This window comes from Maniola jurtina, chromosome 8 (genome assembly GCF_905333055.1).
Source record: "Maniola jurtina chromosome 8, ilManJurt1.1, whole genome shotgun sequence".
NCBI classification, from domain to species: Eukaryota; Metazoa; Arthropoda; class Insecta; order Lepidoptera; family Nymphalidae; genus Maniola; species Maniola jurtina.
This window is the reverse complement of record NC_060036.1, coordinates 13310708-13336874: the sequence shown is the minus strand read 5'-3', so window position 1 is coordinate 13336874 and position 26167 is coordinate 13310708. Positions and strand designations below refer to the sequence as shown.

Sequence of the window (26167 nt, the reverse complement as noted above, 5' to 3'; positions counted from 1 at the left end):
CAGACAAACAACAAAGTGATCCTATGAGGGTTTCGTTTTTCCTTTTTTTTTAAAAGGGTTTTTAGGGAAAAAGAAAGAAAATCGTCACTTGGGTAAAAGTCTAAATAAGCCAGGCAACGCGTCCTCCTTTCTCGCGTTCAGCGTCGGGCGGCGGCACGCTGGGAGCGGGAGCGGGAGCGGGCGCGGAGGCGGGCGCCTCGCTGACGCGGCGCCGCGCGAGGGCGCCCGCCGGCTCGCGTCATGCGCTGCAGTCGATGCGCGCGCAGATCACCGCACTCAGCAGCGTCGCGGCCGCGAGAGCGATTTGCACGCACGCTATGACGACTAGGTCGCGCGATGATGGCTTTGCTTCTTCGTCGGGACCGTCCCTGCGATAAAATGTTTCTTCAGTAAAATATAATTCGTGAAGTATTATGATTTATTTTCTTATCCTAGCACTATTCACGATTATAATCACTGTGTGTGTGTGTGTGTGTGTGTGTGCATGTGCGTGTGCGCGCAAGAAGTAGGTAGTATTATTGTAAAATATGAAAGTGTTTCTGTGTATCGTTGTTACTTTTTCACTCTATCTGCTTAAGGGGCATGAGACCGGCTTGCCCGCGAAATTCAAATTTAATTTGGTTTTTCACAATTTGTAAACTAATACGACATTCTGATTCCGACAGTGGCAGTATCATCCTCACAGGTTTATATAAAAATCTTTACTTGAAAAGGTCCAGTTTAAGAAATTAATTAAAGTATCGACTATTAAAGTATCGACTAATTTGTGAGAATAGTCGATACTTTAATTAATTAATTGTAGTAAATAAATCAGAGACTTAACATTGTCTCATTTGAATCATATAACTGAGATCTACCGTGCTTTCTGATTTGCAATTTGATTGATTGCAATCTCACCTGGTGGTAAGTGATGAATGATGGTGCAGTCTAAGATGGAAGCGGGATAACTCAGACTTATGTTTTAGTTAAAACGAGACAGTTTCATGCCAGCAATAGAACGCTGTCTCTCTTTAACAGTGTCTTCAGTCTGAGAAAGGTCAAAGTAAGTTCTATAACCTACGTTATATATATTAAGGCAACACTGTAATTAAATGCAAAATACGCTAATTATTTTATGTCTTTATATCTCTCTGGTGCGCCACTAATTTGATGCCGAGCCAAAGTTAATTACTTTAGCGTTCACGCCTACACGCCACCGCACTTACGAAATTATATTATTCAAGTAAATAAGTTAGTTATATTCAATTATTTGTATCACTCAGTTGTTCACCTGTAAGCATTTTGTACTTTTACAGAACACTTGCGGTATTAAAATATTAATAAATTAGCAGGTTATATTATATTCACAAAATAATATTATATTATAGCCTATCTAACTATCTATTTTTCAAATGGTGAATGAATTTTTGATAAAGCTGCATACATCTCTACGATTACCATCCACTTACAAAATTGCCACTCATTATTAATAATAGTACTAGGTACAGATTCGATCATTACTAACAGTAATGATCGAATTTCGGAGGGTCCAGTATGGTCCTTGAGCACTGTAGGTACCATCAATGCTATCAGCTTGAAGCAGCCGCTGCTGTGCGCGCGCTAGTCTCTGGTGGTGGTGGTGGTGGTGGTCTGGTGGTCGAGTGTGGTGGTGGTGGTGGTGGTCTGGTGGTGGTGGTCTACATCTATCTTACATCACTACACATCTTACCCATGGTTGAAGCCAGGAGGGTCGAGTATGGTCCTTGAGCACTGCACTATCAATGCTATCAGGAGACAGCTTGAAGCAGCCCACAGTATCGCCGCTGCTGTGCCCGCACTAGCACCGCTGGAGACGCCCCAACCACGTGACGTGTGTATTGAGACCGCTGAGGAACAATAAAATTAAAATTTGTAGATACCACAGGTTACTTTGCCTGAATTTTCATAAATAGATCATTATTCTTTATGGTACAGGGTGTTATTATAACGCTAGCAAATACGAAGACAGGTGATAGAGATTATCACTCATAATCATAGATATCACAAAAACACGAAAAAAATAATCCTGTATTTAAAAAGTTCGCAATGTATTGCAAATAAAATATCTGACTGACGCTGGAGGTCAACGAACGTTGCGTATATACACCCCGCGGATAGACACCGGGTTTTGCACGCTATACAATGTGGGTTTCAAATACTAAATCACTAAAACTATAAGTATATAAGTATAAGCAAATAGTTAATTGTTGTGTTTAGGTAGTACGATAATTATAGCGCTAAGTTTGTGCTAGCGTTCTAATTACACCCTGTATTTTTGACCTACCAAATGACCTTGACCTTACCTGCTGCTAACACACTAAGACTTCCGGCCGGTATACCGAGCCCCATGTTGAATTTGTGTCGCTCCTCGATGAACGCAACACTACCCATCACCAGCGTGGAAATGCCGCATACGATCTGCAACAAATAAGTGTTATTAATGTAACATGCGACAATGCGACATGCTACAAAAAGAAAATTAATCAGCTAGAGCCTCGATAGCTCAACGGTTGAAGAGCGGATTGAATTCCGAAAGGTCGGCGGTTCAAACACCACCCGTTGCACAAAAAAAAAATCATTGCAGTATGGTTGTCTATTACAGGTGCACTTATAAATGAAAACTGTTCTACTTGTAAAGGATTATGTCTTCTTTATTTTGTAAAAGTCTGTCAGAAAATGTGTAACAATATACTTTGGATTTAAAAAAATACACGTTAAAATTCAAATATAGCTATAAAGCTACCTTCACCACTAACAGGTTTAACAAATAATTAAAAGTAAGCCACCGTGAAAACCTGGTTAGCAAACTTAATTAAAAACTTGTCGAAAAAACACCACCCGCACTAGCCAGCGCGTCGCATTTTGTTTTGTGTGAACTTTGGCGGAGTTTCAACTTTCAACTGTGGGTGTAAGCTTTCCAACTTCAAAGCTTCAAAGTTGCTTGGTTCCAAAGGGAAGTTAGTAAAAAGTAAAAGTAAAATATTCTTTATTGTACACCAACAAGACAGTAATATATAAATAATAACAATAAAGATTTATGTACAAGAGGCGGCCTTATCGCTAAAATAGCGATCTCTTCCAGGCAACCTTAGGGTGAGGAGATAATAAAAATTAAAGAAAGTGGAAGGGGTGTACTAATAAAATAAAGTAAATAAACATAATGTATTAAAATTTAAAATAAGTTAGCTGGATATTTACCTTTGAGTATACATATACTAACCAGAATGCTTGCAAAAACTTAGCGTTATTATTATACTACCTTAACACAATCCTATGCCAATAATCATTTGCCTTATATTGTAGTTTAAGTGATTTAGTATTTTTCAAACCCGCCTTGTATAGCGTGCAAAACTCGGGTCAATACCCCTACTACGAAGCGACATTGACTTCGAGTGACCTATTTACGGGACGTTCGTTGACCTCTAGCGTCAGTCAGATGTTTTATTTGCAATATATTGTGAAATTTTAAAAAATACGGGATTTTAAAAATTTATCTTATCACTATAACTTCGTACCAATTACTATCACGTCTTCGTTTTTGCCAGCGTTATGGTTACACCCTATATACCTAGTGTAATTTTTTCTTAATAAACTTGCAGCGAGATCTGTATAGCGCACTTTGAATTTGGTCAGATTTAAGTCACTGCTAAAACGAGACAGCGTTATAGCTGAGATGAATCTGTCTCATTTTAACTGAAGCTTAGATCCCAGCAGTCAAACTGTGGCCAAATTACCTACCCCCTCTATAAATCTCCGCCTGAGTTTTTTCGCACAAATTGAAACTGACTTAGTCATCAATAAAAAAGGTAGGTATCGATACCTATTCAATCAGATGGTCCCTTTGTTCGACAAAGTACCAGATCAATGACGTCTCAAGAAGAATCATAAATGGCTCAAATCTCTGTTCGGGAAATCCAATTACTTCCCGACACGGGCGTCGGGATATGAAAGCGTTTCTGGTGTTCCATACAATATTACATTGAAAGATTGTGCGGTTTGAGAAAATGAGCGAGGGTGAACATAGAATTTTAAGTAAGGTAGGTAATCCTTAGCAGATATGTTAAATAATGCGTAAACAAGTGTAAATTATAAATTTATAACACACCCGACAAGTGAAGGTTACAGTAACTAGAAAAGATCTGATAACTTACAAACGACTGAACCGATTTTCGTGGATTATAGCTAAGAACACTCTCGATCAAGCCACCTTTCAAACAAAAAAAACTAAATTAAAATCGGTTCATTAGTTTAGGAGCTACGATGCCACAGACAGATACACAGATACGCACGTCAAACTTATAACACCCCTCTTTTTGGGTCGGGGATTAAAAATATAATCTGCCTAAATTGGTTGAAGCCGCACCATTACGTTTCAGATCGAGTTTAGAAGATTTTAACTGAAATTCAAGTAAAAGCATCCCGCAGGATTTCAATAGGATTAAGATCGGAATATTAATTAAGATAATCGCAAAGATGGTTTTCTGGGCTTCCTAAGTAATTAAACGTTGCGTAGCTTAGAATAATATTTAATACAGAGGATTACTTTTTCTATTATGATACCTAATTATTATGTCATCACTTTCAGGTAAATCAGAAATAAGGAGATCCTTTATAGACCCTAGGAGAACCAGATACATTAATTGTCAAATTGCGAAGCTGAAGTGGCAATGGGCAGGGCACATACTAGTTTGAAAAATCAATACGTAAATGGTGCTAGAATGTGGACCTCCCACCGGAAAGCGCAGCGTTTGAAGACCCCCCACTAGGTGGAATCCACTAGGTGAAATCCACCAGGTGGAATCCACCAGGTGGAATCCACTAGGTGGAATCCACTAGGTGAAATCCACTAGGTGAAATCCACTAGGTGGAATCTGGAATCGGAAGGAGCCGTTGGATTCAGGTGCTGCAAAACCGTGGCGTGTCAAGCCCCTACAAGAGACCTATGTCCAGCAGTGGACGTCTAACGGTTGATAATGATGATGATGATGATGAATCAATGTTACCTGCAAAACCCGAAGTCGTAGCACCAACGCGAGGGGGTACGACAGAGGGTGACGGAAGATAGTGCCGTCCCTCTCTGCCGTCAGCGGCGCCGCCGACTCCTTGCGGTGTGATAATGCTGCCTGCAAATAATAAAATTGATCCATTGAACTAAATTACTATAGAAGGGCTATGTCAAACAAAAATCGTGTCTACGCTTCTACGAACTTACGAAATATTTGTCTGACGAGCGCAGCGAGAAAGAAAATATCACTTTGGCCCCTTGTAACAGTTAACACAAATAACTGTACGTCTTATATAAAATTATTTTTAAAAATCCCGTGGGAACTCCTTGATTTTTCGGGATACAAAGTCGCCTATCTCAATTTCCGGGACGCTAGCTACCTCTCTAACTTTCATATAAATCGGTTAAACAGATGGACCTTTATGAATCCCGTGGGAACTTCTTTAATTTTCCCGGATAAAAAGTTGCCTATGCCCATCCCCGGGATGTAAGCTAACTCTGTACCAAACATCAAAATCGGTTCAACTGAAAAGCTAGCAGAAAAACAGACAGATAGACACTTTCGCATTTATAATATTAGTACGGATACATGTTTATTATTTCCAGTACTTACTTATGTATTTTATTAAACGTTTGTGTGACGTAGGCGACGTACTTGTAATATTTCGACCTTACGGAAGGTCTAAGCTGTTTAAGCTCTTACATGGGCAAAGTAGCGACCCTTCGCTTTTCGGGCAGTTACACAAACAAAGGAACGTATTCGTACATTATGTACGTACCTATTGTACTAATAGTGTAAGCACAAAGGCTAAGGACGTTGCGGGAGTTATATGTGGAGTATTTGACAAAAGGTAAAAGTACCTACTGTATTCATATCATGGTGCTTTGAACCAGGTCCAGTTAAGTGCCAGTCAGGTCATAGGTCTTTAGAATTTATATTTACACTAGCGTATGCCCGCGATTTCGTCCGCGAGGGCTCATATCATATTATTGTACGTAGGTACACACGTAGGTGCCTACTTTTCCTACGAACTCATATTTTGCTCTCTATATCAAATATTGTGTATGTAGTTATTTAGTCTTCATCTACCTAACAGTGCGCTTGCGTAGATAGGTAGGTACCTACAGCAAGTTTGCTTGGCAACAGCTACCTGCATTTTAACGATATTGAATGTAACATATAATATTATAGCAACGAAGAAGATCGAAAGTACTTTGGTAATTGCAAACTTAGTCATATATCTACCTACCTAGTTATAGTGGTCAAAAATTGGTTGGGTTAAAGCCATACCATAGGCCATAGTTTCTATTAGATAGGTTTCTGTGAACTGTGATCTATCAGTGCACAATAATATTATACCACCACCAAATATATATATTAATTATATAAATAAAGAAAAAGTGTCTGTCTGTGATTTGATAGACTAACCGCCTTTCGTTATTTACGACTAATCAGAACCGGAACTCAGCACCAAATTCCATTTCCGAAAATTGTAAAAGCTTACTAGGTGTACAGAAATAAAGTATGGTGTATTCATTGTGTTTTCAGAAGAAATGAGTGATTCTGAGAGTGATGAAGAATCAAAACAGCCCAAAAAAATTGAAGAACATTCTTCAGATTCCAGCTACGATGAAGAAGAGGTCGTGAAAAAGCGCGAAGATGAAGAAGGTAAGATATTAAGAAGCACGTCATAGAAATTAGTAGAATGGTGCCCGCAATTTCGACCACGATTAGGTTTTTGAAAATCCCGCGGAAACTGTTTGATCTTCTGTAATAAGAACCGGCCAAGTGCGAGTCAGACTCGCACACCGAGGGTTCCGTACTCGGGTAATTATTCCGACATTTTGCTTGATAAATAAAAACTGTAATTTATAAAAATAAATAAAAATCTGTTTTAGAATATACAGGAAAAGCCCTTTCATATGATAACCCCACTTGGTGTAGTTATCTTACTTTGAAAATTAAAGCATTTTAATTTTTTTTAATGATGTAACCACAAATTTACGGTTTTTGGATTTATTCCTTTATTTTGGGTAAGGTCTGACGAAATCACAAACACAATCTTCATGATAAATTATTATACTTTTATTTCATATTTAAATTTATTAACTTTTACATTTGTGTCAAATAAATGTTGTTCCTCTTACGTTAGTATATTTCCGAATGTCGTCGTTTTAAAACCACTCTTACAGGTAACCTCTCCACGTTTATTAGCCACTCCCCTTTTTATCTTATCGTTATCGGCCAATCCAAATTGTACAATGAATAAACTTAGTGACTAATATACAAATCATCAAGCTCGTTTAACAAATCATCTAAGTAATAAAGATGTTTTCATCTTATATATTGATTACAAATATTATCCTTTATTATGCTACAATTCATCAACTAAAAACTATAAGAATTTTATATACAGTACGTTTATCGATCAGATGTTGAACAACTTCAGCCAATCAATGACGCCTTCTAATATGATGTTATGATTTGTTATGATTTGAGTGGCGCCAACTATCTAATCAGTAACTTCTATACGTTTATAGATAATTAAGATGGGCCAAGCTTACAGCTCGGCCATCCTGTTTTAAGCGAGTCTCATCGCTTTTAAAAAAAAAATTAAAACTTAAGTAACATGTAAACTTCACAACCAAAATGACAAAGACTTAGTTCAACAAAACAAAAAAAAATTAAGATAGTAATTAATTAAATTAATATTCTTGCTAACCTTAACTAGAAGGAATATACAGTTTTATTGATACATTGGTATTGATTATGATTGCAACTTAATTTTAGAGCACTCGCAGCAACCCTTTCCATCCGATATAATTAGAACAAACTATTTACCCTCGCAACTTTACCTGCCAGTCTACAGTAGCACTCAAATTTAGCCTTTAATCTAAAATTCATTTTTCTGTTCTCTTCCGCTAATATTAAAATAAAAAGATGCAGACACTCTAAATTTATAAATAATTTTTCAAAAATCATAAAGATATCAAAAATTGCGAGACCAGTAGCAACTAAAGGAGGCCTCCATTTAATCAAAGAAGGTAGGTACATGCATAAAGTCCGAAGTATCAATTATAACTCACAAGCCAATATTTTACAGGAACACTCAATAGAGATTTGGGGATGAGCATGTAAAACTAATTACTAAAAACTACTTTAAAGGGTTTCAAGTATCTCAAAATAAATTGTTAAAAGTTCTGTTCCAACTAGACTCTCCTTCCCACTAAAGAATTATATAAGAAAACTGATGAACTATATTATATAAGTCAATTATACAAATTCAAAATATAGAGATTTGGGGATGAGCATGTAAAACTAATTACTAAAAACTACTTTAAAGGGTTTCAAGTATCTCAAAATAAATTGTTAAAAGTTCTGTTCCAACTAGACTCTCCTTCCCACTAAAGAATTATATAAGAAAACTGATGAACTATATTATATAAGTCAATTATACAAATTCAAAATATGTCTATTTGTTAGGAAAATACTATTAAAGTCCGTACATACACGCATCACTTTAAAGCTAAATCTCATAAATATGGTACACAAAACGAACATACCTATTATGCTACAATTACATAAAGCTAGGACTAATTATGGTATGTAAACTACCTAGCTCTACTACATAATGTACTTGCCGAAACTCATACTGGAGGAAAAATCTTTTACAAAGTTTAAAGTTTAATCAAACAGTGTCAAACACCATAGATATCTTAGCTAGATGTAGGTATAGTTTGTTAACGAATATAACGTGTTTTGACTTTTTATATTATTGTATAGTCACCATACCTTTAAAGATTATGTTTTCTTCTATATTTATATTTAGAATCGGGAGCGATTCTTAATATGAATATGTGTAAGTGAACTTCTTGTCCTTTTGATAAAATAAACTCTCTAAACTTAAAGTTAATCGCCGCCAGTTCTCGATTTAAATCACAAAACATTTTCATACACTTTCAACGCAATAGTTTTACGCACATATTTTCTTCTTCCCTTCTTATTGGAAAATCGCGGATTCCGAGCCTTGGCGCGTCTCTCTTCTACCGGGATACATATATGATTGTCCTTATTTCCCTCCAGATCCAAATTTTTAATGACCCTTATCCTAGGGTCCTTTCCCTCCAGATCCAAATTTTTAATGACCCTTATCCTAGGGTCCACCTCCTTCCTCCTATAGGACTTTTTGTCCATAGCCCGTAACCTCGGGGCTTTTCCATCCTTTCCTTCCTTGGGACTTTGTGTCCTTGACCCATACCTAGTTTTGGGTCTTCCTTTCCCTCATTTGTTCATTTCCAACATCCTTGGATCCTGCAAACATAAAACACTTTGAGTAGACCGTTCATTTAATTTTGTTTCATAAGCATCCATCATAATACAATCCGACCTAAGAGAAGTAATTTTACTTGGTAACCTAGAAAACCTATTATCATTATTATAATTTAGTTTTCTCCAGTTCCGTACCCCTCGAAGGGCGCCTACGAGACCCTATTTTCTAAACCTCTGCTCTCCGTTCGTCTGTCCGTCTGCACGTGCGTCACGGCCTGAACCGCGAACGGCGTATCGTGAACCGTGATAGATAGAGAGTTGAAAGGAACGTGATTACGGATGTATGAAAATCCTATGCCTGGTTGCTTCCAATTCAAACTTTTTCTTTTAATGCAGATTACGCTTCCCATATTTCTTACAATTACCTATTGTTTTTTTTTTCTAGCAAAATCCACATTCTGAAGTACTAATGGACAATGTTAAACAAACGCCAGGGTACAGTAGTTGCGTCACTTGTGCCTCTTAACCATATAATATCTACATGCAAAAAGAATCTTTGATTTATAATTTCACATGATACTTATATATTTTATTTTAGCCATAATATGCACCATATGGCGTACTTTGTCGTTTCGAGTAACATAAGCAGAACTACCAAATTCGACCCTGGGAACGACACAGTCGCGACTCGCCGCCGAATGATACCTATTAGTTTATCATTAATTCCTTTTCATAGAGAAAAGCGATATCAACATAATAGCAGGAAAAAAATGAAATAAATATTCCGTTCGATACATCTCTATTCTCTACGACATCAAAATCTCTATCACAAGCTGATCGATCATAAAGATAAGAAGAAAGTAGGTACCTTATACATTATTTTATATGTTAACCGTAATGACCCGCATCTGTTCGATTTCCCTTTATTCGTTTCGTAAAAGATTCATCCTCGTACGTCCATCATCATCATCATCGTCATCTACATCGTCATCATCATAAGGTCACTGTTGAACATAAACCTTCCCTAGTAAGCACCACACGTACTGTCCTCAGCCTTCCTCATTCAACCCCTGGTTCCTATTGATACAAACCACTAAACCCCCCCCCATCAAATGTGTACCTATCTACATCCATCCATCATACCCAAATGCCGTGCTGGTTGATGTGATGAGCGACAAAGTGTTAACCTCTTCAATACGTCATGGAACTGTAGGAATAGCCATGGAAGACCTCCAAACCGAACGTTGATATTTTGTGTAAGTGGTCCCACGAGTCAAAAAAAAAAATTCTTGTCCATAAAGGAACAAGCCACGATATAGATTCTTCTATCGGAACTTAAATATTCCAATCACTGCATGTATTCCAACTAATCAGTTTGCTACTGTATATTTGAAGTTGATAATAAATAAAAATGTTAGCTTAATTAAATTCCTATGATAATTCGATTTTTGGTGCATCAACCAGCTTCACCTATTATGTAAAATTAAATATATATATATTTTTTTTAAATTACCGGCTGTACATTTTAAACTAACCTAAGCAAAATATACTTTCTTACTAATAACTTAATCTTAAAAATTTTCAAGAGGATCCTTCCGCCTCAAATTAACTCAATGATAAAAATGAACAGGAAACTTTAAATGTTGTAAAATCCAGCCAATGCTTCGTACCTTGCCTTATTAATCCAATAGGTACTTCTTTGGATTTTGTCAAAACAAAATACTTTTACTTGTTGAGTGTATAATAAATAAATAATGTAATAAATCAATTAACTGTTAAAGCTAATAACTTTTACAGAAAGCGAACCTCATGATATCTCTTATGAGTTTTAAGCGTAAAATTACCACGCCGAAAACAAAACATGAGCTGACAGTATTCTTATTTGATATACGTAATCCAGTAATACTATATCTATCTACATAATTCGTAAATATGTATGTATAGTTTGTAAGTTACTATTTCACTTTATGCTGTTTCAATGCTTTAAGTTATTATTTTTATCTTTGTCTCATTATTTTAGTTTAGCCTCATTCTATTTTTAAACTTACTATTTCGCTATAATATTTACAAGTAACCTCATCGAAGACTACACGGTCTTCTGATAACCCAACAAGCATTTATCCAACAGCTATCGCTTTCACCCGAACGGAGGTTCCCTGAAATATACTGAGATAACAATATCTAGTCGACACATGGATGTACAAGAGCGGCAACAAGCTATGACCTCCTCTAGTCATAACTATATCTTTATGATTGTAACATTTCAAACAGTGAAAGTATGTATAAACGATTTCGTCCATAGGACATGCGCTCTAAAGAATGTTAATATAATTATCAGCAACTAAAAGCTTGAAGAAACTAATAGGTACAACTTGTCTTTGAAGTATGAAAATATGCACATTTATCAAGTATACCAGTCCATCAAACATTAAAGTACGCATTTATAAAATGATAACTCACTTATTAATCAAGATAACTACCTGTTTATCAAACCTACCCTACCAAATATAAATAACTACTCACCAAATGTAATACTTTATAACTTAAGTAAAAAATATGAAACAAATGTGCATCAACCACATACATACACTCTTCAAATTCATCCATTTATCAAAATGTTATATAATATAACCATTCACCAAATCCATTATATACTTAGTTCATTAAATAGTTTAGTCAAACTTTACTCCACTTGCCACGATTGCAAATTTTCCAAAATAATCAGCCGCAAACATTGCAGCTCACCTCACTTGATAATGCATCCCTCCCTCAGAAAAACAGGCATTAGGAATGTCTTTCCAAGACGCGCGAGAGACAGCCACCGTGGCTTTTCGCGAGATTTAATCCAAATTGAACTAATGCCTAAATAAATGATTTAATTAGAGGGCGATTGCTTTTGCAACCTCTAACCGTCCAATCAAACACCGAAAGTATTCAATAATCCGAGACGTAAATAAAAACCCGTCAGAACACCGTATTTATAAAAACAGAGACAAGAAAAAGATTCCTCCTCGCAATAGATCGCGTGACATCCAACAAGTGAATTATCGACTTTATTACACAACTTATCCTCAACATGTTTTACATCATTTCCTACAATTGAAATCTTTCTATTTTAAATACCCTAACTACAACTTCATAATCCAACCAAAAATCAAACTAGATTTATCCCTCGGTCCCACATCTTTAATGCTTTTTTTTTTCTGTTTGGGTAACTAAAACAAAAAAAAATATATACTCATGTTATAAAACGTTGTCAAAGCTTTCCTGAACGCGCTAAATAAGCAAAAACATAAAATCAGGCGAAATGCCAGACCAGCCGAAAACCCTTCAATGCTTAATCATCCTAAAAAAAATAAATTATGATCAATATTCATATTATTATCATGAGATACTACCGGCGCTCCTAAGCGAAATTTATAAGGCACCGCATTTCGATTTTATCAAATAGACTGATCAATTTCGAGAGCACAACAAACGTGGTTTCCTGAGAGTTTTGTTAACTAAATGCATATCGAAACTGAACTATCGCGAAGCGAGTCAAGCGAGCGTGAATTTTTTTTAAAATATATTTCTGGGATAATGTCATGCCACAAACGCGAGCGTAGTGCAAAGATATTTGCCTAAAATTTCTTGCGTACAACAAAGAAAATAGTATTTTGGTAGTAGGTACTTATTATCGCGCCCTGCCCTAAGGGCAGTACTGTAGGTATATTACCATTAAAAAAAACTTACTCTAATTTTAATAGAACATTTGCCAGGAATTTAACCCGCCAAGCGATGTTAATCCAATAAAAACAAAATCATATTGCATTTAAATGCGGCAGTACACAGTTAATTGCGTGAATACAGGTAAAAAAAACCCCGCTGCCCATATACTATACCTACCTACTACTCGTAGTACTCAAATTATTGTGCCAGTATTAAAAGTAAATTAGCTGTTATCTAGCGTGGTAGACTACGGCCTAAACCCTTCTCATTCTGTGAGGAGACACTTGTTGCTCAGTAGTGGGCCGGCCATGGGTTGTTCATGGTGAGCTGTTATCAGCAAAGTTATGTTTGAAACTCAAACATTACGCGTTTCAAGTGGTAAAAATAGATAAATGAAAACATTTCTCCTCACTTTTGTAAAAAAAAACACTTATTTATGCACCCCGTATTTAAAACTATCTGACTACCTACCTACCATAATTTTAAATTTAGTTAAAGAATAACCAGATAAGATAAACCTACTTTTACACCCATTTTAGGATTTATATTTCTCAAAATGCTCAATTTATTAACCCTGGTCACTATTACTTTATTACAACGGATCACCTTCATTTTTATCAATTAACATTTTATATCCCCAATCACTCAGTAACCATTACAAGTAGAGGCGGATTATTTCACTGGCAGGCGTAAAACGAAAAGCTATTTCATGTAACTTTTTCTACCTTATCCCAAAGCGGTTTACAAAAAATAATAATTTCACAAAACAACATTCAAGATGCCCAATGAGTGCTGTGTGATAATATCGCGTCACTGTGTGCTAGAAAAAGGAAAACATCTATCTATACAATGAATGCAGCAAACGATTGAACCTAAATCCAGAAATTCACCTTCCGTAAAACAAAACCACTATGTGAAAATAAATCCCTATCGTAACTCTTAACCAAACTAATTCGGCACACGATTACAAGTGTGAAGATTGAAATACCACGTTCCGTGAGATATTCACCTGTGAAATCATTTAATGAGAAATAAAACCCCGGCAGGACATAGTAGATACATCCTGAAAACTATTTAAAAGTAACAATAACGCCCATCATTAAGTAAACCACACTTTTTATATTGTTTAACACTATGTTCACTATCTATTCCATTGTACCCACGATACAGGATAACCTAGTGCGGGTACCACCAGAAACAGGAAAATTGTACAAGACTGTATTTTGTAAATAAACATTTTTCATTTTTCATTGTAAATAAGCCTTCTAAATACCTCAATGTTATTTAAACCACAATTTGAAGGTCGATCGCATTTGTATAACCAATATACAAGATGAATTATAAACATGTGGGTAATTCTAGGTATCATAACGTTATATAATTTCCATTCCAACTCGGAGCAAAGCTTTTTAACAAAATGATAACTAAATGTAGAACAAACAAAACGAAAACCCACACAAATAAAAATAAAAAAAAATTACCATTAATAGCTATCAATAAAAATAAAATCATGGAAAGATCCTACCCGTTTATCCAGAAATCCTTTGATGCCATGACTAGGTACTTTGATATATTGAGGCCCAAATATTGGCCTTGTGCTCCAAAATGTCTGTGGTCTACTAGACCTCCACTTCTTTCTCGTTCCTCTGTATATTTCCACTTGTTTCTCTGAGTCGTGAGCGTGACAAGAAAATATTATATTTTCTTGATGTCCCTCTTCTGACCTTTTGGGTAAGGTCTGACGAAATCACAAACACAATCTTCATGATAAATTATTATACTTTTATTTCATATTTAAATTTATTAACTTTTACATTTGTGTCAAATAAATGTTGTTCCTCTTACGTTAGTATATTTCCGAATGTCGTCGTTTTAAAACCACTCTTACAGGTAACCTCTCCACGTTTATTAGCCACTCCCCTTTTTATCTTATCGTTATCGGCCAATCCAAATTGTACAATGAATAAACTTAGTGACTAATATACAAATCATCAAGCTCGTTTAACAAATCATCTAAGTAATAAAGATGTTTTCATCTTATATATTGATTACAAATATTATCCTTTATTATGCTACAATTCATCAACTAAAAACTATAAGAATTTTATATACAGTACGTTTATCGATCAGATGTTGAACAACTTCAGCCAATCAATGACGCCTTCTAATATGATGTTATGATTTGTTATGATTTGAGTGGCGCCAACTATCTAATCAGTAACTTCTATACGTTTATAGATAATTAAGATGGGCCAAGCTTACATTTACTTGTGCTATAAGGCCTATCTACCTGCCAAATTTCATGATTCTAGGTCAACGGGAAGTACACTATAGGTTTTCTTCTGCGGACAGACAACAAAGTGATCCTATAAGGGTTCCGTTTTTCCTTTTGAGGTACGGAACCCTAAAAATGGCCTAAGTAGGTATATTATATCGGTTTTCGAGATGCAAGTACGTCTGTCTATACGATACATATACGACGAATATGAATTCCCTCGTTAGCATCAGAAATCAATTGAAGCAACCGAAGCTTTATTAATCAATACATCCATTCACGTCTCTTAATTAATACCAGAACAATAAACAGTCCATACAATTATACCTATTGTATATTCATTGTGCTTCATAACATCTACCTAATACCTATAGTCCGTACAAAATGACTTTTTAAGGTGGCCACGCACTCGAACTGAACTGCAGCTGAACTGCGCGTCGCGGCAGCGTGCTGCACGATATTCTCTCCAGCCGCGACACAGATACACAGACACACGTCAAACTTATAACACCCCTCACACCCCCCACACCCAATGATTTTCAGAAAAAGTTACATCACTCACATTCAATCCTTTTTAACTTCATATTTTATTCACGAACATTCACTCTCTATGCTTGATGTTACTCGTATTGTTTGAGAGAAAGTGAAATAAAAGCAAATATTAAAATCGAGTTTAATGTACTTTGCTAACATTGCTACAAAGTTTGAAACGATGTTGGCTTTGTTACCTAAGCCCTGGTAATTTTGAACAAATTGAAATTAATTTGAACATACACATTTTTAATGAACACTTAACACTGAAAAGGACATAATATACAAGTAGGTAGGTACGCTGGAAACTAATTTTTACGTGCCGTACCGGAGCGTACCGGGTATTACAATTGACATTTTGTGTCAAATGGTCACCGTTTTGACGTTTTGACAGATGTCTCATCACTAATATTTTAATTCCGAGTACGCATTGTGACACTATCAGCACTGATGCTATCAGCGGCAAAATGCTGAAATTAAAGTTTCTTCAAAATCAGCTCAGCAATCGTAATTCCAGCGTACGTGTACTGGTTAGAGGTTAGCGATATTTAAGATCTATTTTTTACGCATTCGTAGATTGCATAGGTCCACTCATAGGTCAAGTCAAAAAAGTTTCACAGTGTACAAATTGTCAAATTATAAAAAAAAAAACATTTTAGTAAGTCACTTTGAAGTGTCGTGTCATAATAATTATAATAGAAGTATAATAGTGAAAAAGATTGGAATAGTGTTATTATCATTTATTATTTAAAATACTAAAGTACAATCATACCATATAGAATCATACTGATCTAAAAAGGGTATCAAAAAATAATGAAGAGCTAATTTATTTATCAAATATTTTACAGAAAAGGGAGCAGACGAGAAAATGGCAACCCAACAACCTTTGCCTCGGAGAAAGCGATTTATTCCTAAATATGAAGTCGAAGGGGTTTCCAAATTAGTTCTTGGTGAAGAAACGCAAATGCAGATCGAGATGGTTATTGGCACTCATATTAACGCTCAAAATCCATGGAAATTTGTTGAGAAGGAAAAAATAATAGAAAGCATTGATCTTAATGGTGAAGCATCAGAATTTTTCAATTTAAGGGAACTTTTAAATGATTACACAGAAGAATTAGTGTTGATGGGATACATTGTCGATGAATCTAAAGATGTTGATGAGTTCTATGTGTGCTTGACCACAGAAGCGAGAGATCATTGTAAACAGCAATCTGACAAGTTCATAAAAAGGCAACAAAAAAAACTTGAGAAAGCAATTCTTAAGAAACCTATGCCGTGGAAGAGCTTAGGAAGCGAAACTGAAATAATAGAATTAATACCAATCAACTCCCGACCATTACTGGAAATAGAAATTAAGGCAAAGTTTCCTAAGTACTATGAACCTAAAAAGTTTAATATAAGAGATACCAATTCCGTTAGAGATGGCTATATAGAACTAACACCGTATAGACAAAAGTTTAATAACATATTTCGACAAAGAGTTGATTGTGCATCACAGGCAGCACCGTCTACTGTTCAAAGACATGCACAAACTGAGTTACGATATCCACAAAATGTGTGGACTCAATCGATTGCAGATGCCTTAGGCAAAGTCACTATTACTGATACTGAAGCAGGTGGAGACGCAGGGCAAGATAAACGAGATGAAGACCAGCTAAAAGAAAATGAAAGCTCCGACGAGGATGATGAAGAGTTCAAAGAGCCACCAGATGAAGTTGGCCTACAAGCCTACAGAAATGCTTTCAGACGCATGCGTAGACCATCTTACGTAAAAATGATTAACAATTTTATGAAAGACAAGGTAACAGATATGGGTTCAATCATAGAACTGAATACTGTAATGGACATGTACTGTAATGACTATCCGAATCTGATAGCAGAGAAGGCCATTGATATTTATGATACGATGACTTTTGAAGAATACGTGTGCTTTACAGACATAAGAGCTAAAGATAAATATATATCCAGCGCAGTTTTTCACCCAATGTGGTCTGGAATTGTAGCTATTTGCTATTCTGATGGATCGCCAAATGCAATGAAAACTTTGGGTTCTCATCCTGATCCTATTCAAAGAGCTGTCTATGGGATTAATCCGGTTTTAATTTGGAGCCATATCGATACTTTAATACCAAAACTCACATTAGAAGCTTCGCGGGAGGTTAAAGTCCTTTCTTTTTGTCCATTTGATGAGAACATCTTAATAGGAGGATGCATCAATGGTCAAGTTATTATTTGGGATATAGCAAATAAATTAGAAAATGTTGATAGAATAGAAGTATTAAGTGAAACAAGAGAGAAATATCGAATAGCAATGAATGCTCATATGGGGTGGATGAAAAACGTACAAGACAAGTCAATCGTACAGTGTACTGCTTTAAGTAATTTAATGACCAGTCATTATGGAGCTATTACCGCTATTAATTGGCTATCACCAAATTTTAACGTTACTACAACTGGAAAGTGTATGATGTTGGCGGATTCAAAAAAATCGATGATGTTTTTCACTGGATCAGAAGATGGGTCAATATTAATTTGGAGCTTGTCTGTGGAAAATGTAAGCCAATTCGAAGGCAAGAAAGTAAAAAAATCCAAAAGAGTACTAATAAGGCCTCCAGGTTTACTTGTTGACTATTCGCCATACAAAGTTTTTGATCGTACTTTGCAACCGTGTTATAAGATTCATGTAGGCGTTGCCGGTCGTCCTCAAACTTTGCCCCTTCAAAGTTTCGGAATGAATCCTCCAGTAATCAAATACACGTACGCTCCGAGAAAAACAGGGACAGGAAGAAAATATTTTACGAGCGAAATTATACCACAAAGCGAATCCGAAATAAATACGATACTCTATTGTGGTTCACAACATGGCGAATTGGCTAGAATAACATGGGAAGGACATGAATTCAACACGGGAGAAGTAGTGAACTCTGAGTATTGCGATATAATGTTTAGTTGTCACATTCACGACGGCGCGGTAACGAGAACGCAGAAAAATCCCTTCATCAGTCATATGACACTCACAATTGGTGGGAAAATTTTTGCTATTTGGTCAGATAAATTAAAAAATCGACCAATAATTTGGAAAAAGCGACCTTGTCGGTTAACTGATGGAGCTTGGTCACAGTATAAGCCTAGCTTGCTGTTTGTTACCACATCTGAAGGCGATTTAGAAACCTGGGATCTTCTTGCAAGAAGTGATCAGCCAATATCCGTTCAAACACTCTCCGGTATGATGCTTACTAGTGTAAGTTTACACACGCTTCCTCTAGCCAAAAATATAATCGGGGTAAGTGACATAAATGGCGCTTTCAGAATGTTTTTATATCCTCCCATTTTTATGATTGAAAATCCAGCTTATATAGGGCGCACTGAAAATATGATTAATAGGGAGTTGAAAGTAATGAATACTTTTATAGAATGGCAAGAGGAATGGATGAGAAATAACCCTGAGATTTTACTTGAAATCAGACGGAAAGAAGGAGAGTTATTAGCGTTAAAAGAGGAAGAAAAACGTAGGCAGCGGGAAGAAGAAGAAAGAAAGCTTGAAGAAGAAGCGGAGGCCAAACGGCAACAGAAATTGAAAGTTATAGGTCCAGAAGAAAGATGGCAGATGATTATTCAAAAACTTATAGAAAAAACCATTGCAGTGAAAAAGAGAATAAACAGAGCTGAGCTAATTGAACAGGAGAAACCATTGAGAGAATTAGAAGCGCAACGGTTAGAGAAAGAAAGACGGATGTTGGAAATTATGAAAAATCAAAAATCTATTTTTAATGATACAGTTGCTATCCTATTTCCGGAAGCTATCAAAAAAGAAGCTAAAGTAAAAAAAAGTTACCTTGGGGATGATAAGAATAGTCTTAAAATAACTTATTTAGAAGAGTACGAATCCTTAAAGGATACTGCTAGCAGAACTGTGCAGGAACATCCATATAAAATAGCCTTTTCTTGGGAGAACACTTTGGCTGAGGGAAAAGAAAGGAGATTGGCGCTTAACGCTCATGAGGAGTTTATTAAGATGCATATATGTAGATTGGATAAAGATGGTGGAGAAACTCCGATAAAACCAACAATTCAAAACTTTTTGAGTGAGAAAGAGGAAACGGAAGCAGAAGCAGGCAATACAGATGGTTAAGTTTTATTATTTTTGTCTAGTATTTATTGTGTGTATTTGTGATTTATTAAAAAAAAACTGAACTGGCAATATTTTTTTAATACTTTAACCCAGTACATTCTTTGTTTCAAGAGCTAAATACTGCCGAATTTCATGATTCTAGATCAACGGGAAGTATCCTATAGGTATTCTTGACAGTGTCTGTCTGACAGACGGACAGACAGACAAACAACAAAGTGATCCTATAAGGGTTCCGTTTTTCCTTTTGAGGCACGGAACCCTAAAAACTAAATCCACGCGGATGACGTCGCAGGCATCATCTAGTAAATAATACAATACATACCACATTCAGCTCCTCCATGTCGTCGTCACACGTGAAGGATGGTGTTACACATAGTTTGCGCTTCATAAGTACCTCGGGTGTGACACTTCACTGCACAGATCACTATCACATCTGGAAAGAAGGAAAAAGATTTGTTATTATGATTTACGAGATTCCGTGTAGTCCCGTTGCCCCCGCTGACCGTGTCCCCGTTAACAGGGACAGCGAGATTCGAATAAAATTATTAAAAACTTGTCCCGTTGTCCCAGCTAACCGTGTCCCCGTTAACAGGGACAGCGAGATTCGAATAAAATTATTAAAAACTTGTCCCGTCGTCCCTGTTCTCTATTCCTGTTCAACGGAGACTGCTCGCTTGCCTTTTCAAGTGTCAAGTTAGTAAGTCAATTTCTGCAAATTTTAGTATACATAACTTGCAGAAGTTGATTTGGCAGACGATAAGTGGGAACCGGCTCTTAATTGGCCTATTTTTAACCGATTTCAACAAAAGGTTCTAAATTCTACTGTACATTGTATCTGAAAAACGTTCCAACGCCAACCAGCAAGTTAGAATTGAGATAGGTACCTGTTATAAAAGGACTTATAACAACTGGATGGTTCAAAAAAATATTATTCATCTTCTTTCTGTTATTTCCGATATAATTTTTGTACCCTAACACAATTATTTAGAGTTGTGAACTATAACCATGGGTAAATAATTTCCTTTTTAACCCCCGACCCAAAAAGAAGGGTGTTATAAATTTGACGTGTGTATCTGTCTGTGGCATCATAGCTCCTAAACTAATGAACCGATTTTAATTTAGTTTTTTTTGTTTGAAAGGTGGCTTGATCGAGAGTGTTCTTAACTATAATCCAAGAAAATCGGTTCAGCCATTTGAAAGTTATCAGCTCTTTTCTAGTTACTGTAACCTTCACTCGTCGGGGGTGTTATAAATTTTTAATTTACACTTGTTAAATTAAGGTATTCGATCTAGACTGTATTATGATCACAATCAAACTGGGTAGAAGAAAAGAAGATTCTCGGAATTTATACGATTCGCTTGCCCTTTGTGATCTGCAATTTAACAAATTGAAACGAATGTCGTCTACAAGTACAATTCACAATTTTGTTGACGACCAAATTGATTGGAGGGCTAGTTTGACGAAAGAATTGCTCGATTTCATACTCGAATACTGGACACCTGCTCGTGATTAATTCTTTTTGAGGTTTCATAGTAAACACCGAACCCTTATTGTTTCACCATGTTTATCTGTCTGTCCGTCCGTCCGTGGCTTAGCTCAAAAACTTAGTACTTAAAGCTATAATTTTGAATAAGTATGGTTACGGCATATTCGTCTCGCAGAGAAAGTGCTATAGTAAAATCTTGAAAATTTGGATTTTTTTGAGAAATAACTGACCTCAAAGTATTTATTTTATGACATTTTAAAGCAACGGGGCTTTAAAATTTCATAAAATAGGGATTTTAAATTTATCTAGTCCATGTGGATGAAATCGCAGGCTTACGCTAGTACTCAATAAGTCAGAAGTCAGAACTCCGAACCAAATATTATACGTATGTGAGAATCACTAGAATGGTTATTGGGGAACCAACCCGATTTCTGAGAATAATGTTATCGCATAAACAATAGGAATACACAGAGATCGCTGACTATTCCTGGCACGCTTTATTTATACGTAGGGCTGACACTGTTTTTCAGAAAATAAAGTGGTATATCACAAGAAAGCTGTTTAAAATATGCAGTATTTTTTCAACTATTAAATACTGTAAGAGGTATTACCATCTCTATTCACCAGTTGACTATCTGCTAACAATGAGAAACTTTTGTGACAAATTAATGACATACGAGTATAATGAAGAGTAAGTTCTTCAGTCCGTCCAGTTCTTGCTGGTTTCTTGCTGGTTCTTCTCGATAGGAACGGCATTCCAAACCAGTGGTAAATTATTTGACGATTCAAACTTGTAAAAGTTAATTTGAATAAAATCTATTCTATTTTATTCAATTCTAAAAGCTAGCGCGCACTGCAGTCTGCCGTACATTTTTTCATGCAAAATCTGTGAACTATAGAACTGCATAGAAGCCGAATACTGCGAAATTAATTCCACACCCGATTTAAATTCTGTAGATTATAACAGTTTAATCTGTGAACATTATTATAATGTATGTCAGTCATTCATCAGTTTCGTTTGAGTTTAATTTTCATTTTGCTGTTTCGTGATCGTGACATTTTTATTTTTTTCTGCTTCATATCGAACTGCACGAACTCTGTATATGACATCTCGATACCGATTCTGTAGTACTCATCTTCTACTAGCTGTGTCAATTTTTTCAGACCAACTTTGGACTCTGATTTTATTTTATTTTATTTTATTTTATTGAAAAGGTACACAAAACAGGTTGTTACTAAAAATGGTCCAAACATAAAAACAAAAGATCCTAATCTAAGGTGACAAGCCCTAATAGGTGTACACAGCAATACAATGATTAAATTTATACGACTACTAGCTGATGCCCGCGACTTCGTTCGCGTGGATGTAGGTTTTTTAAAATTCCCGCGGGAACTCTTTGATTTTCCGGGATAAAAAGTAGCCTATGTGCTAATCTAGGGTATAATCTATCTCCATTCTCAGCCCGATCCGTCCAGTAGTTTTTGCGTGAAGGAGTAACAAACATACACACACACACACACACACACATACAAACTTTCTCCTTTATAATATTAGTGTGATTTGAAAAAAAAACGTAACAATGGTTGGAAGATGCAATGTACCTGGGATCAATGGATTTGAAAAACAGGGAGGCAACCCTACTGCAGATAACTCGTAGTCATAAAGTATAAATATTATGATCTTGTGCGAAGTTGATGATGTGCGAGGACTTGTTTATGTGCAATCAAAAGATGATCGTACGGATTTCTGCAACATTGTTTGAACTTTATTACTTGGTGATGATATGATTTGGCGCATGTTGCTCTAAAATCGACGATATCAATGACTTCTGTAGCAGTGGTTAAAGCTGTCTTATATGTGGCAGGTCCATGGTTCGATTTCCGGTCGGAGAAATTTGATAATTTATAATTTGTAGGGTTCCGTACCTCAAAAGGAAAACGGAACCCTTATATGGTCACTTTGTTGTATGTGTGTCTGTCTGTGTGTCCGCCTGTCCATCTATCAGTCTGCCCGTCTGTCCGTCTGTCGTGTCTGTCAAGAAAACCTAATGGTACTTCCCGTTAACTTAGAATCAACAAATGGCAAGAAGGTATGTCTTATAGCACAAGTAAAGGAAAAAGCCCGAAAACCGTGAATTCGTGATTCCATTCCAAAAAAAAAAAAAAACTTAAAATGTGTTCATGAAAAAATAATTTGTATTTTCCATTTTAAAACTAAGATAACTAAACCAAGTGGGTATTATTATGAAGGGGCTTTACATTCTAAAACAGATTTTTGTTTATTTTTATGCCTAATAGTTTTTGATTTATCGTGCAAACAGTCGGAAAAATACCCGAGTACGGAATCCTCGGTGCGTGAGTCTGGCTCGAACTTGGCCGGGTTTTTAAGAGAAGTAGCGCTGGCGCGCTTCTCAATGCATTCTATACAAACGTAGTTTGGTTCTCATTTTAATATTATTAATAAATCAAAATTTATGTATAGTTAATATAGTAGATACATTCTAATCTGTGTCTGTGGTTTTACAGACTTCTGTAAAAAGTAATTTTGAAGCCCATGTTATTTTGAGCTATTGATCTCTAAGAACTATTTATCTACAATTTGGCTGAATATTTTATAGTATACAACGCCTCTAGACCTAGAGCAACCTTCGTCTTACTATGAAAAGAATAGTAATACAATTCGGAAGTCATTTTAGTTTAGAGATCAGTGATCACACTTACAACAAAATTAGACATAACACTCTAAATCAGGGGTTCCCAACCTTTTTTTGTCTACTGCCCACTTTAAGGATAAATTATTTTTAACGCCCCCCTTTTTAAACATACTTAAAAACCGCTAAGTACTTATAACTGATTATTGAAACGCAAATTTATAGTATTCGGACAGAGTATCTTTTATTGAAAATAAAACAAACATAATCAATTCTTATATAAAAACTAATGTGAAGGTTGAATCTGTGCTGTTCAATAAGTTTGTTGATATCAGGTTCCAATTTACTCAAAAACAGCCGCAAGTCGCCACGTTCGGTAACACGCAAACGATTTCTCTTTTTAGTAAGCAGCGTTGCCACAGCACTAAATCCACGTTCACACAAATATGACGATGGGAATGCTATCAAAAATCGTTGAACAATTGACCACAATCCAGGGTACAATTGCGGGATCGGTTTTTGTAGCCAAAATTCTTGATATCCATTTTTGAACTTGATTTTTATTTGTTCATTTTGTTCGTTTGTTGTCAATTCTATAAGTTCTTCTTCCGGCTGAGGCTCAGTCGGTGTCTAAGAGTCTTCCTAGCTAGGTTGATGAAATTATAAATCGACCCCAAAGCCCTACACAATGCCCCCTTTTTTTTCTGGGTCTCTTACCGCCCCCCTTTAGGCCTGCAGCGCCCACAAGGGGGCGTTATCGCCCACGTTGGGAAAGACTGCTCTAAATGAATTCTGTAAATACCTGAAGGTAAAAACGAAGTATCTCTGTTTGGAATAAAATTAGCATTGTGACGACATCCAATTTTAATTTACAACAGAAAACGTCAGTACCTATTTCTCATTTTGTGTTAGGCCTTAGGGGAAAAGGCGTTTTCAAAAGACCTCTCCTTGGTGTGTAATGAATTTAAATTATTTGGTTGTTTATTTTTCGGTGTTCTTAGTATTTGTTACTATGTAGGGTTAGAAAGGTAAATTACCGATGTAGTCATAAGCCTTTGTTCTGAGCTTTTTAAAGTAAATTAATAAATATTTATTTATATACAGACAACAACAGATCTACAATATCTGTTAGTGTTACAGTCTTATCTTATGTTAGTACTTAAATATAAATAATATTATACATATATGCTATTTAATATTATAATCCATACTTCCATACTTACTAATATTATAAATGCGAAAGTGTGTCTGTCTGTCTGCTCTCCCGGGGACGGACATAGGCTTTTATCCCGGAAAATCAAACAGTTCCCGAGGGATTCCTAGAGACCCATCCGCTTAACCGATTTGTATGATATTTGGTAAAGAAGTAGCTCGCGTCCTTGTAATTGACATTGGCAACTTTTTATCCCGGACAATCAAACAGTTCCCACGGGATCTTTAAAAACATAAATCCACGCAGACGAAGTCGCGGGCATCCTCTAGTAATTAATATACCTAAATACTTATAAACTAAAACAGATAGCTGACATCTCCAGTGTGTTTTATACCTACGCTACTTCTTACGCTGACTTGACATAAAAGGCACCAATCAAAATCTGAAAAGCTCGCGGTATTTCGCATACTATTTAAAAATCCCGATTGAGGGCAGCGAACGCCGGGTATAAATGATATTTTATTGAAGTTATTTCCGGCATTTTGTATACTGACTAAGCTTGAGGTTATTTAGGTTACTACCCTTATACATTAGTACCTAAAATTAGTACTTTCAAAGAAGAGGGCATAGGTAGCTTTTAGGCAGGCACGCTCCATTTTAGGCTACATCATCTCCTACTTTTTGGTGTGATTGCAGTTACACCAAATAACTGCAACCTGCAAATATGCAGGAAAAGCAAGTTTCCTGCATATTTTGCAGTGGAAGAGCGGGCGGTGCATACCTACTTACCCTATTTTGTATACTGCACGTTGGACCACACATGTTTGTCTGTTTTGGCGGATTATAGCGAAATAAGATTGTTGTTCGCGACAGGTGAACATGGCAATCGGGGTATGAGGCGGGGGACGCCCCGCACACCCCTAAGTTACCC

General features: G+C 36.1%; 2 protein-coding genes across 2 annotated transcripts in view; one reads left to right on the top strand and one right to left on the bottom strand.

Moving 5' to 3' along the window:
- Nucleotides 1-26167, bottom strand: part of LOC123867386 — a 44940-nt gene continuing 18773 nt past the window's right edge. Inside the window, exons 2-6 of the mRNA XM_045909397.1 lie at nt 20268-20378; nt 5022-5141; nt 2322-2436; nt 1709-1865; nt 1-368 (exon numbers count right to left, since the gene is read on the bottom strand). Of these exons, the coding sequence (XP_045765353.1) occupies nt 239-368; nt 1709-1865; nt 2322-2436; nt 5022-5141; nt 20268-20333 (588 nt within the window). The 5' untranslated portion in view covers nt 20334-20378 and the 3' untranslated portion in view covers nt 1-238. The remainder of the gene's footprint in view (nt 369-1708; nt 1866-2321; nt 2437-5021; nt 5142-20267; nt 20379-26167) is intronic.
- On the top strand, nt 6624-19967 carry LOC123867367 (dynein axonemal intermediate chain 3). The gene is made up of 2 exons (XM_045909364.1): nt 6624-6692; nt 16659-19967. Exon 2 carries the CDS (start codon nt 16679-16681, stop codon nt 19943-19945), a length of 3267 nt encoding a protein of 1088 aa, XP_045765320.1. The 5' UTR covers nt 6624-6692; nt 16659-16678; the 3' UTR covers nt 19946-19967.